At 32.5% G+C, this 17,309-nt stretch overlaps 1 protein-coding gene across 6 annotated transcripts in view; it reads left to right on the forward strand.

Moving 5' to 3' along the window:
* ITCH (itchy E3 ubiquitin protein ligase) overlaps positions 1 to 17,309 on the forward strand; it is a 157,313-nt gene that overhangs the window by 50,741 nt on the left and 89,263 nt on the right. For all 6 annotated transcript variants that reach the window (XM_074292443.1, XM_074292444.1, XM_074292442.1 and 3 more), the window contains one exon: positions 15,915 to 16,056. In XM_074292443.1, coding sequence (XP_074148544.1) covers positions 15,915 to 16,056 — 142 coding nt within the window. The remainder of the gene's footprint in view (positions 1 to 15,914; positions 16,057 to 17,309) is intronic.

A 17,309-nucleotide genomic window follows, 5' to 3' on the forward strand; every position in this document is an offset into this window, starting at 1 on the left:
TAGAAATGCTTAAAAACTTTCAGTAACTTCTCATTATCTAAAAAATGATCCCTAGACTTGTTGATGCTACTAGTTCATTTCTAAGCTTTACCGTATAAATTAATGGAAAACTACAATTAGTGCTGGAAGAGTAGGGAAGTCAAACCCTCTTCACCTATAAAGGGATGAAGGAAAAAAGTAGAAGTTAGTTAGCAAAATTCTGTTCCTTATCATCTCCTTATCCCATACTGCTAAATGAAAGCATTACTGAAAAAATTAAATTCTCCCTTATCCTAACTCTTTTACATGTTAACTCTGGTCAAAAACTTTTTGAAGTTTCTTAAAGCTTTTGTTGAAGAAATAAAGATTTTTAAAAATCCATTTAAATTTTTGAGCTATTTCTATTAAGGCATCAGTAGGTAGTGGAGTATAAGGAAATGTCTGGCTTTGATTTTCTCCTTCTGCCACCTCAACCTTATGACTATGGACACATCACTTTCCTTCTCTGAATTCCCTTTTCCTTATCTGTAAAATGGAAGTAATATCTAATAGCACCCACCTCTTCTGGTAGTAAGGGGATCAAGGGAGATAATGTATTTAAAGTGAGTTAGAAACTTTAAAGGGTCTTATTAATTTTCTAATTGCTATTATCCTATAAAATATCAGTGGAATATTTTAATGGGTTAAATAAAAAATGATAGTTGGAGTATTATAAAATAGAACCATATAATTTCTTATTTATTTCTCTTTGCCTTAAAATTTGAGGATTCCCACATCCTTTAAAAAAGTTTCTATCTGAAATTTACTTTTATACATAATATTGAAAATTGATTTTAATTAATATTACTGTATATGTACATATATACCAGTTTTTATTTATCATTCCAACAATAAATTGTAATTTTAATATCTCAATCATTGGAAATGATTGAATCACTCACCTTAAAAACTTTTCTCCCTGACTTACCTATTTCTGTTAGAAGTAGTGCACATTCATTTAGTTATTCTGCTCTCAAAACCTCAGGATATTTTTTCCTTTTCACCTCCTACATCTAATTAATTACCCAGACTTGTCAGTTCTATGTTACATTTTTTGCATCCATCTCTTCTTATTTCTACTGTCCACATCCTAGTCCAGGCCCTTATTACCTTACTTCCCATTTAATACTACTTCTTTAATAAAATCTAACCTCTTCCTTTTTTCCTTTCTTATACCTCAAAAATATTTCTTCATTCCTCAAGTAACATTTATTTTGACTACTTTATGCAGTTGTCAAGTTGTTAATTATTTGATTGGGTATTTATTATTTCTCTACTGAATTATAAGTTCTAATCCAAGAAGACAAGCTAGAGACCTGTCCTTTTATCATGATATCTTCTTCATCTGACACATTGTTGTACCCATACTTTTGACAAATATTTACTGAATTAGCTCAGAATCGCAGCTAAATATTGGGTAGTAAAAAGGTAAGACCCTTGCCCTGTGGAGTCAAGAATAATATAAAATCTATATCAAGAAGAACTTGCAATGCAAAGTATCTAATCAAAGTATCTACCTCAAAGTTTAGATAGGGTGGAGGTGTAATATAAAGAATTGTATAGGATATAATTTGTTTATGCATGTGTTCACAGAAAACTTTACCTTTCTCCAATTGAAAGAGTTAAAAGTCATCAGGTCAATTATTTTTTACTGTAGAGTGACTAGATGAGAGGTTTGAGGAGTTTGAGTTGTTAGGAAGTGGGGGGGGTAATATGACAAAGATTCTTTATACTTAAGAATAAAATTTAAAACTAGAATCTTCTTGGAAAGGGAAGAAAAAAAAAAGTCTTTTTTTTCCCCTCCTTTCCCCTGAAGCAATTGGGGTAAAGTGACTTGTCTCCAGGATCACACAGTTAGGAAGTGTTAAACTGTTTGAAGACAAATTTGAATTCAAGTCTTCCTGACTCAGGGCCAGCACTCTATCCACTGGACCATCTAGCTGCCCCTTAAAAAAAGTCTTTTTTATCTTTTCCTGTACTTTGACAGAAATTTCAGCATAGCAACTCATTATGACCCTGTTGGGGATTTTCTTGGCAGAGATACTGGAATGGTTTGTTATTTCCTTCTCAAGCATATTTTATAGATGAGGAAACTGAAGCAAACAAGAGTTAAGTGATTTGCCCAGAGATATATAGCTAGTAAGTAATCTGAATCCAAATTTGATTTGGATTCTTCCCAACTCTAGGGCTGGGACTTGATCCACTATACCATATAGCTGCCCTGGAAACAGAAAGATCCTCATTTATTTAGGATATGACAAATACGCAAATAAACTTCTGTAACATGCCACTTTCACTCAAAATATATTTATTAAATATCTATTAATGTGCCAGATACTGTACTAAGTATAAGAGATACAAATACATATTTTAAAAAGGCAGTCCCTCCCCTTAGGGGCTTACAATCAAATAGGGGAAATAACACACATTCAGAAAAAATGGGTCGAGTGGGAGGATGGTAGAAGAAGGCATGATAGAGCATTTAAGAGAAGTACAGAAAAGCAATATAACAGGTGAGAAATGTGGAGCCTCTTTAAATGGAAGCTTTATCTCATTTTTCAAATATATATGGAATTGAGCCAAATTTATAAAAATAAGAGCTATTCCCCTATCTGATAAATGATCATAAGATATGGACCCACAGTTTTCAGAAACAGCAATCAGTATTATCATTAGTCATATGAAAAAAATGCTCGACATCACTAGTAATTAAAGAAAAGTAAATTAAAACAATTTTGACAGTACTATCTCATATCTATCAGATTGGCTAGTGTGACAGAAAAAGAAAATTACAAATGCTGAAAGGATGTAGAATAATCAACAGGTACACTATTGGTGGAGTTGTAAACTATAGCAGCCATTTTGCAGAACACAGGAACTATAAAAAAGGATATATCTCCTTTATCCAAACAATAACACAGCTAGATTTGTGTTCTAAAGATATCAGAGAGATAGAAGAACCTATATGTACAAAAATGTCTCTCCAAATTTATGGGGATTAGTGGTCCAAGACGTCCATGAATATGAAAAACTCTAGGCCCTACCCACCCCAAACCTTTATTTTTTAAATAATTCCGATCATGTCAGTTCTGGGGGATGTGTCCTTCTTCAACAATGAGACGAAACAGATCAGCTCCAATAGAAGAGTAATGAATTGAACCAGCTATACACAGCGAAAGAACTCAGGGAAACAAGTGTGAACCACTACATAGAATTCCCAATCCCTCTATTTTTGTCCACCTGCATTTTTTATTTCCTTCACAGGTTAATTGTACACTCTTTCAAATTCTGATTCTTTTTGTGTGGCAAAATAACTATGGATATGTATACATATATTGTATTTAACATATATTTTAGCATATTTAACATGTATTGGTCTACCTGCCATCAGGGGGAGGGGGCGAGAGGAAGGAGGGGGAAAATTGGAACAAAAGATTTTGCAACTGTCAATGCTGAAAAATTACCCATGCATATATCTTGTAAATAAAAAGATATAATAAAAAAATAAATCTGATTATATTTATTTAATAATACAAAGCAAAATAGCACACCATACCTATAAAAAAGTTGCAGTTTCCATATAAGAGTAATCAGTCTTCATAGCCAATTGTGTAACTGTAACAACTGCTTTACAAATTTTCTTCTCCAAAAAACACAAGACACAAGGATTACTATGTGAAAAAATTAGCTGAATTTAGATGATGGTAGAAAAATGAAGGGGAGCCATTTCAAAAGAAAATACTAAGCATATAGTTTTTTGGTGCAATGTAATTTCTAACAAGATTTAATTAATTAATTATTTATTTTTTATTCATTTTATAAGTATACTTTTTTTTGACTGTACGTATGCATGAGTAATTTTTTTTTTTTAACAAAATTAATCCCTTGTGTTCATTTTTCCAAATTTTTCCCTCCCTCCCTCTACTCCCTCCCCTAGATGACAGGCAATCCCATACATATTAAATGTGTTACAGTATAACCTAGATACAATATATGTGTGTAAATCCAATTTTCTTGTTGCATGTTAAGAATTGGATTCCGAAGGTATAAGTAACCTGGGTAGAAAGACAATAGTGCAAACAGTTTACATTCAATTCCCAGTATTCCTTCTCTGGGTCTAGCTGTTTCTGTCCATCATTGATCAACTGGAAGTGAATTGGATCATCTTAATGTTGAAGATATCCACTTCAGTCAGAGTATGAAGTGTATAGTGATCTCCTGGTTCTGCTCATTTCACTCATCAGATTTAATTGTTTATAATAAATTTATGTATGTATACTTCTGGTATTGAATTATAGGTTATTAAAATTTTTTTTGTTTTCTTTACATATACCCATCATTTGCATTTTTGGCAAGACACTGCAAATCTTCAGAAATTCTCATTTAATTATCAGAATAACCAAAATTGAGAATGTTAAAACCTGTAAATATCAAGGGTTGACTAGGTTTATTGTGTGTGTGTGTGTGTGTGTGTGTGTGTGTGTGTGTGTGTGTGTGGTGGCAGCAAAGAATTGGAAATTGGCCGGATTCCTATTAGTTGGGTGATATTTGAACAAACTATGGTATGTAATTGTGATGGGATGCAATAAGAAATGATGAGGGTTTTCAGAAAAACCTGTAAAGATTTATGTGATTTTTTTTTTTTTAAATCAAAGTGAACAAAATCAGGAAAAACACTGTACACATTAGCAATGTTGTACTGCTTAACCAACAAAGACTCAGCTACTCTGATTGATGCAATGACCATGATAATTCCAAGGGACTTAGTTTCAGAGAGAGAATTGAAGGATTCTGAGAACAAATTGAAGCATATTTTTTCACTTTATTTTTTCTACCTTTTTTTTTTTTGGCAACTTAGTTAATATGGAAGTATGTTTTGCATGACTTCACATGTATCAATGAGTATCAAATTGCTTACCTTCTCAATAGGTGGGGAGGAGGAATAGACAGTAGGGAAATAATTTCTAACTCAGAATTAAACAGAATAAGTAAGATAGAGGCCGTGGAGCCCATGGTCATGTCTTCCTGTCAGGATCAGAGGGACAAAGGGATATAAGTTAGGATATAAGTACTAGCCAAATTTATTTTTGTAGGATAATGAGATGTCTCATTGATGTGTATTCTGGGAAAAGAAAGCTCGAGATTCAGAGAAGTTCAAAAGCTACATAGGTACAATTACTATTTATCATTGGTAAACATTGTATATACTTCATTGGATGGTTGGGGAGGACGACTACTGCATTAATTTTTCAGATCTTTCACTAAGATGGAAAATTATAAAACTTAACTCCTTTGTTGATTTTGAATTTTAAAATGTTACTTTTAATGTAGTTGTATACTAGGCAAATTTAAGTGAATAGAATAAACCATTTTTATTACTAAACTAAAATTTTATTTTACAAATGTAATATTTGCCTCCTGTGGTATTTGAAATTATATATAATAAGCTGGGGAATCAGTCAAACTTGTTTCTAATTATATGTCCAATTAGATTTACAACTCATTGAATTTCAGTTTGAAGATTAAAAGTACGAAAGTAGGTTGTCTCTTGAGATTGAATACAGTAAGGAAGAATACCAAAAAAAGAAGCCTAGGCATAAGAAGGCTTTATACTTCCTTTTCTTGTTTTCTCCTGGGTCACTACTCTGTTTAAAAAGATAAAAAGCAGGATGAAAAGGTGAATCATTTTGGATCCTGGAAATTAATTCCCCAGCATATGTTCTTGTAAGTGCTATTGCAATCTAGCTGCCTCTTCTCGCACTATTTCTTGATGAACTCTGTGGTCCATCCATATTGGTATGCTTGCTATTCTCATGTAACTCAATTTTACATTTCTGTGCCTTTGAACTGGCTATATCCTTATGGCTGGAATGTTATCTTTCTATATCTTCATCTTTTAGAAATTCTGATTTCATATAATACTAAATTGAATATCATGTCATAAAGGAGGCCTTTCCTGTCTTTACCTGCTCTAGTGCCTTTTCTTCTAAGGTTACTCTGTGTGTGTGTGTGTGTGTGTGTGTGTGTGTGTGTGTTTGTGAGAGTGATTTTGACTTGCCCAGGGTCACAGAGCTAGGAGTTATTAAGTGTCTTGAGGCCAGATTTGAACCTCAGGTCTTTCTGACTTCAGGGCTGGTGCTCTATCCACTGAGCCAACTTACTGCTCCATAGTCACTATTTTAATTTTGTTTTTACCACTTCATGTAAAGATTCTGTATCCCAGTAGAATGTAAGGTCTTTGAAGGCTGGGATTATTTTTGCTTTTTCTTTGTATCCTTACTATTTAGCATAGTGTCTAAGATAGCAAAAATGTAATAAATGTTCAATTCTACTTTAATTTATTAGTTGTTTATAATTGGAGGGAAGCCTTCCCTTCTTAAAATCTAGATTTATTCTTTTTACTGTTATACTCAGGAAAAGAAAGATAAAATAGGGAAGGAAGCCATAAAAGATTTAAGCAAATTTATTAGCTTACTTTTTTATTTTTATTTTTTTAAATTATAGCTTTTAACAGAATTATAGCTATGACAGAACATATGCATGGGTAATTTTTTACAACATTGTCTCTTGCACTCACTTCTGTTCTGACTTTTCCCTCCCTTCACCCTCTCCCCTAGATGGCAGGCAGTCTTATACGTGTTATATATGTTAAAATATATTCTAGATACAATATATGTGTGCAGATCCGTACAGTTCTCTTACTGCACAAGAAGAATTGGATTCAGAAAGTAAAAATAATCTGGGAAGAAAAAATAAAAATGCAAGTAGTGCACATTCATTTCCCAGTGTTCCTTCTCTGGGTGTAGCTGATTCTGTCCATCATTGATTAATTGGAACTGAATTAGCTCTTTTTGTCAAAGATATCCACTTCCATCATGTGAGGGATAGAAAATCCTATTCAAAAATGACTACTCAGAGACCTCTCGAAGTAAAAAGCAGAAATCTTGTTTATTTAACAAATTCTCATGAGAATGAGCAATTTCACCGTGTGGAGGGAAAGAAAGGAAGCTCATGGTAGAAGGGCTAAAGAACTAGGAGAAGATATACAGTTTTTATAGGTTTAATTGCAAAGGATTACATCATGAGTTTGGGGAACTATTAAGGGATCGGTGCCTCCCTCCCCACCAGTTAGTTAGATGTTATTATTCATGCCAAAAACAACAGATTCTCCAGTTCAGGGAAGAATCATACATTAAGCAATTAGTCGTCCAAACATTGATAGCTTGGGACAGATATAAATGTCATAATATATCTTAAAATTATAAGCAATTAGTCGCCTAAACATTAATAGTTTGGACAGACATAAATGTCATCATATATCTTAAAATCTAAGCCATTAGTCGCCTAAACACTCAATATACTTATGCAGGTCACAGAGACCTAGAGAAGATAGAATACAGAAAAGGAATTTAACATTCCTGTAAGTTCTTCATCATATCTTACGCCGTACTTGCTCCACACAATCAGAATATATCTTCATACAGTATTGTTGTTAAAGTATATAATGATCACCTGGTTCTGCTCATTTCACTCAGCATCAGTTGATGTAAGTTTCTCCCATCCTCTCTGTATTCGTCCTGCTGGTCACTTCTTACAGAACAATAATATTCCATAACATTCATATACCACAATTTACCCAACCATTCTCCAATTAATGGGCATCCATTCATTTTCCAGTTTCTAGCCATGACAAAAAGGGCTGCCACAAACATTTCTCTTCTTTACTATCTCTTTGGGATATATAACTTACTTTTTTTTTTTAACTTCTTTTTTTATTAATTTTATAATTATTTTTTTGACAGTATATATGCATGAGTAATTTTTTTTATAACATTATTCCTTGTATTCATTTTTCCAAATTTTCCCCTCCCTCTCTCTACTCCCTCCCCTAGATGACAGGCAATCCCATACATTTTACATGTGTTGCAGTATAACCTAGATACAATATATGTGTGGAAATCCAATTTTCTTGTTGCACATTAATTATTGGATTCCGAAGGTATAAGTAACCTGGCTAGAAAGACAGTAGTGCTAACGGTTTACATTCAATTCCCAGTGTTCCTTCTCTGGGTGTAGTTGTTTCTGTCCATCATTGATCAACTGGAAGTGAGTTGGATCTTCTTTATGTTGAAGATATCCACTTCCATCAGAATACATCCTCATTATTGTTGTTGAAGTGTATAGTGATCTTCTGGTTCTGCTCATTTCACTCAGCATCAGTTCATGTAAGTCTCTCTAAACCTTTCTGAATTCATCCTGCTGGTCATTTCTTACAGAGCAATAATATTCCATAACCCTCATATACCATAATTTACCCAACCATTCTCCAATTGATGGACATCCATTCATCTTCCAGTTTCTAGCCACTATAGAAAGAGCTGCCACAAACATTTTGGCACATACAGGTCCCTTTCCCCTCTTTAGTATTTCTTTGGTATATAAGCCCAATAGTAGCACTGTTGGATCAAAGGGTATGCACAGTTTGATAACTTTTTGGGCATAGCTCCAAATTGCTCTCCAGAATGGCCGGATTCTTTCACAACTCCACCAACAATGTATTAGTGTCCCACATCCCCTCCAACATTCATCATTATTTGTTCCTGTCATTTTAGCCAATCTGACAGGTGTGTAGTGGTATCTCAGAGTTGTCTTAATTTGCATTTCTTACTCTTTCATATGAGTGGATATAGTTTCAATTTCATCATCTGAGAATTGTCTGTTCATATTCTTTGACCATTTATCAATTGGAGAATAGTTTGATTTCTTATAAATTAGGGTCAGTTCTCTATATATTTTGGTAATGAGACCTTTATCAGAACCTTTAACTGTAATTTTCCCAATTTGTTACTTCCCTTCTAATCTTGTTCGCATTAGTATTGTTTGTACAGAAACTTTTTAGTTTGATGCAATCAAAATCTTCTATTTTGTGATCAATAATGATCTCTAGTTCTCCTCTGGTCATAAATTCCTTCCTCCTTCACAGGCCTCTAATCTATTTATGATCTCATTCTTTATGCCTAAATCATGGACCCATTTTTATTTTATCTTGGTATGTATATGGTGTTAAGTGTGGATCCATATCTAATTTCTGCCATATTAATTTCCAGTTTTCCTAACAGTTTTTTTTTTTAAATAATGAATTTTTATCCCAAATGTTGGTATCTTTAGTATTTAGTGTTTATCAAACACTAGATTGCTATAGTTGTACCCTTTTTGTCCTTTGTACCTAATCTGTTCCACTGATCGACTGGTCTATTTCTTAGCCAATACCAAATGGTTTTGGTGACTGCTGCTATATGATATAATTTTAGATCAGGTACATCTAGACCACCTTCATCTGACTTTTTTTTTCATTAATTCCCTTGAAATTCTCGACCTTTTATTCTTCCATATGAATTTTGTTGTTATTTTTTCTAGGTCACTAAAATAGCTTCTTGGGAGTCTGATTGGTACAGCACTAAATAAATAGATTAGTTTGGGGAGTATTGTCATCTTTATTATATTCCCTCGGCCTATCCATGAGCACTGGATGTCTTTCCAATTATTTAAATCTGACTTTATTTTTGTGGCAAGTATTTTGTAATTTGCTCATATAATTCCTGACTTTCCTTTGGTAGATGGATTCCCAAATATTTTATGCTGTCGACATTTGTTTGGAATGGAATTTCTCTTTGTATCTCTTGCTATTGCATTTTGTTGGTGATGTATAAAAATGCTGAGGATTTATGTGGATTTATTTTGTACCCAGCAACTTTGCTAAAGTTGTGAATTATTTCTAATAACTTTTTATTAGAATCTCTGGTGTTTTCTAAGTATACCGTCATATCATCTGCAAAGAGTGACAGTTTGATTTCCTCATTACCTACTCTTATTCTTTTAATCTCTTTCTCGACTCTTATTGCCAAGGCTAGCATTTCTAATACAATATTGAATAGTAATGGTGATAGTGGGTAACCTTGTTTCACTCCTGATCTTACTGGGAAAGGTTCCAGTTTATCTCCATTACATATTATGCTTACTGACAGTCTTAAATATATGCTCCTGACTATTCTAAGAAATAGTCCATTTATTCCTATACTCTCAAACGTTTTTAGTAGGAATGGATGTTGGATTTTATCAAATGCTTTTTCTGCATCTATTGAAATGATCATATGGTTTGCACAGTTGTTCCAGCTGCAAGAGTCCCCTCTTTCTAGAGACTAACGCAACCACATCATTTTGAGAATGGCTTCAGTTATTCAAATCCTAGGAATCACTAAAGAAAGGGTTCAGACCTAGTTTGTATTTGGGTAGCTCCAGCCTGGAGTCTTGTTCTCTTAACTAAATTCCAATGGCCACTTTTTTAGTTTTTGGGAGAGGTCTGTTTGTTCTGAATGATGTGAGCCCTCCTGTCAATTCTCTTGAGTCCTGTTGGTGTAGAAGAATGCGAGGCAGACTCTTTTCATTCAGCCTCTGTTTTCTCAGTGAACTGAGGCAAAAGGATTTGGTTTTCCATTGTCTAGTACTTCATCCTTTTGTGACTAATAGCTAGAATATTTAAAAGAGTATCATAACAACCTTTGAGATCTTGACTGGCACATCTTTACACATTTCTGAGACTTGGCAGTCATAGGGATTCTACCAGGCTGCGCCTTGAATCCTACCTTTATCTCCCAGTATCCTCCCTGCTTCCTCCCCTTTACTCCATAGATCTGGCCCTCCTCACTTCCCACTGCTCTGCTCCCTGAGACTTTAAAAGTTGTGTTCCCTGAAATGCAAACTTCTCCTTCATTATGACTGCTTTCTGTATTATATCTGCTTGAGCCCATGAATCTCTTCATATTAAATAAATAGCAAAAATTTGTAATCTGGGATTTGTGTCTTATCATTGTTGCTCTATGTCTTGAACCAAATCTCTATTATGATATTTTTATAACATTCTTTTATAATTATGCTCTCCCAAATCTCGAATCTATTTCTGTTTACCACTTCTGGTGCCTATTTTATCATTTCAAAAGGTTATAACAAAGGCTGACAATGCCCCTCCCACTCAGCTCATTAAGTACTTCTTTAAAATGTGTAAACCTCTAGAGAAAACTAAAGATTATCAAATATAATACCATTAATACTAATTATATTTTACTATCTTTTAAAAATATTTTTGGTGATGTATTTTGTTTTTACACAATCTATAGCCCATTGTATCTCTCTAGTAGCCATTCATAGAGAACCAGCTCTTACAATAATTTTAAAAAGGAGGAAAAAATTCTGTAGATCTAAACAATATATAAATTAATAGTTTGATGTTATAATCCAGTATACCAATGACCCCCACTACTACAAAGGAGTAGGATAGGACTAATGTTTTATTTCTTTGAGATAAAGATTAGCCATTATCATTTTTTTTTTTATTCAGTTACTTACTCTGGTTCTTTCTGATTATGGTGTTCTAGTTGTATTCTTTCTTTCCACATTTACTTTATTTTGCGCTACTCCATGCTTCTGTGAACATTTATAAGTCATTAAACTTTTTTTTTTTTAAGTTATAGCTTTTTATTTACAAGATATATGCATGGGTAATTTTACAACACTGACAATTGCCAAGCCTTTTGTTCCAATTTTTCCCCTCTTTCCCCCTACCCTCTTCCCCCAGATGGCAGGTTGACCAATGAATGTTACATATGTTAAAGTATAAATTAAATACAATACATGTATATATGTCCAAACAGTTATTTTGGCTGTACAAAAAGAATCAGCAAGTCATTACACTTTAAAGGTACACTAAGATTTTTTTAGATAACCTATAATTGGGTTCATTTTCTTCCGGAAAAGTAATATTTCATCATATTCATGTACCTAAATAATTCAGTTTGTTTAGCCATTCTACAATTGGTTAGGATATACTTTGTTTCCGTTTCTTTGCTACTTCAGAAGTGCTGATGATATAAATATTTTTAATTCCTTTTCACTAGTTCTCTCTGCCTGTTGGAATTTGGATGAGCATTATAAACTTTTTTTTTTTTTTAACAAAATCAGTTTTGATCTTTAGTGTATAGTCAACAGAATTTTTATCTTAATTCATGGGAGAACTAGAAGAAAAATCATAGAAAAGCAAAATGTCAATTATAACAAAAATCATTGAAAGGTATATAGGATTCTTTGGCTAAATGTTTTCTGTTGAAAAGTTAAAGCTTCTACAGTTATACCCTTATGGTATTCAGCTAGGTCACATTTGGTTCAGCGATCAAATCTAAATAAATAACCCTAGGTTTGTATCTGTAGGTGTGATGTATTCCTTTTTCATATTCCTTGTAGAACATCTCCATTTGAATTTTTTTAAAAATTTGTAAAATTGACCTTTAATACAAAAAAGTCAAATAAAAAACATGGGTAAATTTTCCTGTAACCCTTAGCCTTTAACAAGGCAGAATTGACCATATTTTTTAGAATGCTCTAAATCAGTGGTATCAAACTCTTAAACTGCCAGATGCATGTTGACTTAAAAATTTCACAAATTGTTTTGGGAAATTTGTTTGTTCATGAGCTAATGAAAAGTGAAGTGAGCAGAACTAGGAGAACATTGTACATAACAACAGCATTATTGTATAATGAACTGTTGTGAAAGACTTAGCTCTTCTGATCCATACAATGATGTATAGCAGATCTAAAGATTTAACTCATGATAAAAAATGCTTTCTACCTCCAGAGAAAGAATTGATGAACCTCTTAGTGCACATTGAAGTGTATTTTTTTTTTTCAAAATACTATCTTTTGGGTTTTTTTTTTTCAACATGACTAATATAGATATGTTTAATATGACAAAACATGCACAGTGGATATCATTGTTAGCCTTAGTGGGTGAGAGAGGAAAAAAGTTACAACTTAATTTAAAAATGAATATTAAAGAGAAAAACAAAAACTAAAAATAGGTTGTATTTTATTTTTATAAACTTTGTTAAAATATTTCTTAATTATATTTTAATCCCCATTTCAGAATTTTCTACCCTAGAGGGCCACAAGTTTGATACATGTACATTCATGTTAGACATATTTCTACATTTATCATGTAAAAGAAGAAATCAAAACAAAACATGTAAAAAGGCCAAAAGAAAGAAAAATAAAAATAGTGAAAATAGTATGCCTTGATCTGTATTCAGATTTCATAATTCTTTCTCTGGGTATGGATAGTATATTTGATCATGAGTCTCTTGGAATTGTCTTGGATTGTTGTGATACTATGAAAAGCTAAATCTATCATAATTTATCATTGTCTAATGTTGGTAAATGTTACTGTGTAAAATGTTCTGCTTACTTCATTGAGCTTCAGTTCCTGTTCAGTTCTTGAGTTTTTAAGAAGTTATCTTGCTTGTAATTTCTCACAGTATAATGACATTCCATCACCATATACCATATCAACATATTCAATCATTCCCCAATTGATGGGCATCCCTTCAGTTTTCAATTTGTTGCCACTACAAAAGGAGCTGCTATAAGTTTTTCTTGTACAGTTTTTCTGTACAAATAATTCTTTCCCTCTTCTCCTTTTTAAATTCTCTTTAGAATACAAATCTAATAGTTATTTGGGGGATCAAAGAGTATGCAGTTTGATAGTCTTAAAAGACTCTAGTATAGTTGGATCATTTCATAACTACTGACAGTGCTTTGTTGTCTCAATTTTTCCACATCCCTTTTAACATTTATCACTTTCCTTTTCTGTCATATCAACCAATATAATAGGTGTGCATTTGTCTAATCAACAATAATTTAGAGTATTTTTTCTTATGGGTTTTGTTAGTTTTTATTTTTTCTGAAAACTGTTCATATCTTTTGATAATTTACCAGTTGGGGAATGATTTGTATTCTTATAAATTTGATTCAGTTCTCTATATATTTGAGAAGTAAAGCCTTTATCAGAGCTGCTTGGTGTAAAAATTTACAATTTCCCTTTCCTCCCTTTTTTTGCTGTCTTTCTAATCTTAATTGTATTGGTTTTGTTTGTACAAAGTCTTTTTAATTTAATACAATCAAAATTATCTATTTACATCTTGTAGTTTTTCTCTTGTTTGGTCTTAAATTCTTCCCTTTTCCATAGGCCTGATAAGTTAAGTATTCCATGGTTTCTAAATTTGTTTATGTCTATATCATGTACCCATTTTGACTTTATTCTGGTATACCATTTAAGATGTTGGTTTATCCCTAATTTATAGTTTTTCCAGGAGTTTTATTGTTAGTGGGTTCTAAAAGTTTAAATTTTTGAGTTTTTCAAACACTAGATACTAGGGACATTTTCTTCTGTGTATTCTGTACCTAATCTATTCTACTGATCCACTACTCATTTCTTAAGTCAAGACTAGAAAAGGTTTTTGGTGATAGCTTTTAATAGTACAGTTTGAGAGTTTCTTATGGCCAGGCTACCTTCCTTCAATTTTTTCTTTTTAATTAATTTCCTTGATATTCTTGTTCATTTAAGTTTTGTGATATTTTATACTAGGGAGTCTAAGTCCAGCCTAACATTTAGTTGCTAATAATTCAATTAAAGTGTTGATATGTCTAACTATGAATTCCTAGTTCACACATGTACATATAATAAAATTTATAATTAACCACTTTTCTAATTTTGTAGATAGTAGAATCTTTAAGTGCCTAATATTTTATTTTTAATTTGTAATGATATCTTTTGTTTTAATGTTACCTTGATTTCCCAGTATAATTTATTTCTATCAGAAAGAAGCTATTCCTTATACCAAAGAATAAAAAGTAAACTAACATATCAATTGTTATTCAAGAGAGAATTTCACAGCCATAATATCCTACCTGTTCAAAAGGAGGGAGGTGTCCCTTATTATATTTCTTCTTTTGGAGAGGGGGCGAAGTCATTATATGCAGCATTCAGTTAGTATACATTTAATCACCCATGCATATTCACATGGTTTGGAAGTGTTACATCAAGGTATCAAAGACTAGAGGTTTAGGGACAGGAAGCCAGAATAAGTGACTGTGAAAACATTTTTGCACAGTTCTTTGCCTTTGTATTTGGAACTCTTTGTTACCCAGTTTAGGATTTCCAAATATCTAGGCAGTTTAGAATTTCCAAGTGTCTAATTGGTACTGGTCATACATATATGGGAATGAAAAGCCAATCAGTGAAAAGGTAATCAATTGTTTTGGACAGAGCTCTTTTCAAAAGTGAAGTGACTTGGGCCATTTCCAATGGTCTTGGGTTGAAGATAGTCATCTGCACCCAGAGAGAGGTCTGAACATAGCATTTTCATTCTTTTTGTTGTTGTTTGCTTTTTTGTTTTCTTTCTCATTTTTTTTCACTGTTGTTCTTGTGCAGTAGTATAATTGTGTAAATATGTATGTATAAAAGAATTCCACATGTTTAACATGTATTGTATTTGTCATTTAGGGGAGATGGTTGGGAGAAAGGCAGGGGAAAAATTTGGAACAAGATTTTGTAAAGGTGAATGTTAGAAATTATACATTTGTTTTGAAAATAAAAAAACTTTAATAAAAAAAGGCAATCAGGAAGATAAGTGGATAAGGGTTCTGGTTTTAACAGTATTACAGAATATTAACAGTGTTACAGAATAGATATTGTTAATAAATTAAATACATCTGTTAACATTGCTACCTCCAAGTTTTATAACATACCTCAGAGAACTTAGACTGTTGTTAATTAACAGTGGCCTAATGAAGGGAAATTATATATCTCAAAAGAAGATATGGGATCAAATATTGGTGAGTCAACATGATGAGACATGTTGGTCAATTAAAGAGTTTTATATTTATTATTTGGACATTAAATTGGTTATTATGTAAGGTTGATTTTTTTTTTGGAGTGGCCAAGTGAAATTCTTTTAATATTTTTCGAGGAGAACCTCACAGTAAAAACAATTCTTTTTTCTTTTAAATAGTCATCTCAGCAAAACTTAAAGAAAATAAAAAGAACTGGTTTGGACCAAGTCCTTATGTTGAAGTCTCAGTAGATGGACAGTCAAAGAAGACAGAAAAATGCAGCAATACCAACAGTCCTAAGTGGAAGCAGCCTCTTACTGTGTAGGTTTGCAAATATTTTGTCGAATTTAATTGTTTAGCAGGTAATATAAAATATAATCTTAAATCCCTGTAAGCTTAATGCCATCTTTTCTTGTTACTTTCCCTTTTTCTCTTTTCACCTTTCCACTTCTTCTCTTTGCTCCCTTCCTCTTCTTTTCTTCTTTCTTATATTTCCTTATCCAGTTTTTCATTCTTTTTTCCTGGCTCCTCTTTTCTTTTTCTGTCTTCAGTGTTTTTTTCTCCTTAGTTCCTTTCTTATAGTCTTCATTTTTTGTTTTCCCACAGTCTTTTCCTTTTATCTCTCAGCATGTCTTATTTGGAAGTGGTGTCAACAACAATTAGTTGTTGTTACAAATGGGCAACATATCTGGAATTGGAAGAACTTGAGTATATGAAAAATATACATGACATTATAAAAAGATTCTCTCCCGATACTCTTGATCTTGTTTAGAATTGATAAATAGCCGAGTTAAGAAGCAGGCTTCTCCGTCTTTTGCTGCTCCTTAACGTGTACATCTGGGGAGCCTCTTATATGACTTGAATTTCTTTTCATGATAAGGTACCATATCTTTAGCTGAATAAGATCGTAGATTATTTACATTAGCCAAAATTTCTTATTTATTGCTAATTGCCTTAGAGTTTATTAATTGGGGGAAAAAACTTTTAATCTTTTGCTATTTTTGCCAGTTTTTCAGATTAGGTACTCAAGAATTTTAATTGCAACTAGATAAATGTTAATAAATTTAATTTTTTTCATATATTAATATTTTAATTCCTCATAAAAATAGTCTCTTGTCCTCTGGCAAAAGGGATTGAATTATTGTACAAAAGCACTAAACCATCATATTGTAAGGAGTGATATACATTAATAAACAGCCATATCTTGTAGTTTTTCTGGGATCAAAGAACTAAATGGGCCCTTAGAAACCATCTAGATCATTATTTTACACATATTAAAGCATAGAACATAGTCAGAGTTGTCCTACAGCTGAGAAGTTGAGCTGTTACTGTATCCAAGAATTTTGCCTCCTGGGTCCATTGTTCTTTCCATTATTCCATATTCCTTTTAAAACATTGAATTGAGACTTAAGTTGAATTTTTTTTTTCCTGACAGTGGAAACTATACAGAATAAACAAAACACATTCTGTGGTGACTGAATCTAAGTTGTTGCAGGTGTGAGGAAGAATTTAATCTATCCTTTTGATAAAGCATAATTGTTCTATTTGAAGAAGCACAGTTGTCCTCTAATTGA

The sequence above is a fragment of the Sminthopsis crassicaudata genome, chromosome 2 (assembly GCF_048593235.1).
Source record: "Sminthopsis crassicaudata isolate SCR6 chromosome 2, ASM4859323v1, whole genome shotgun sequence".
Classification (NCBI taxonomy): Eukaryota; Metazoa; Chordata; class Mammalia; order Dasyuromorphia; family Dasyuridae; genus Sminthopsis; species Sminthopsis crassicaudata.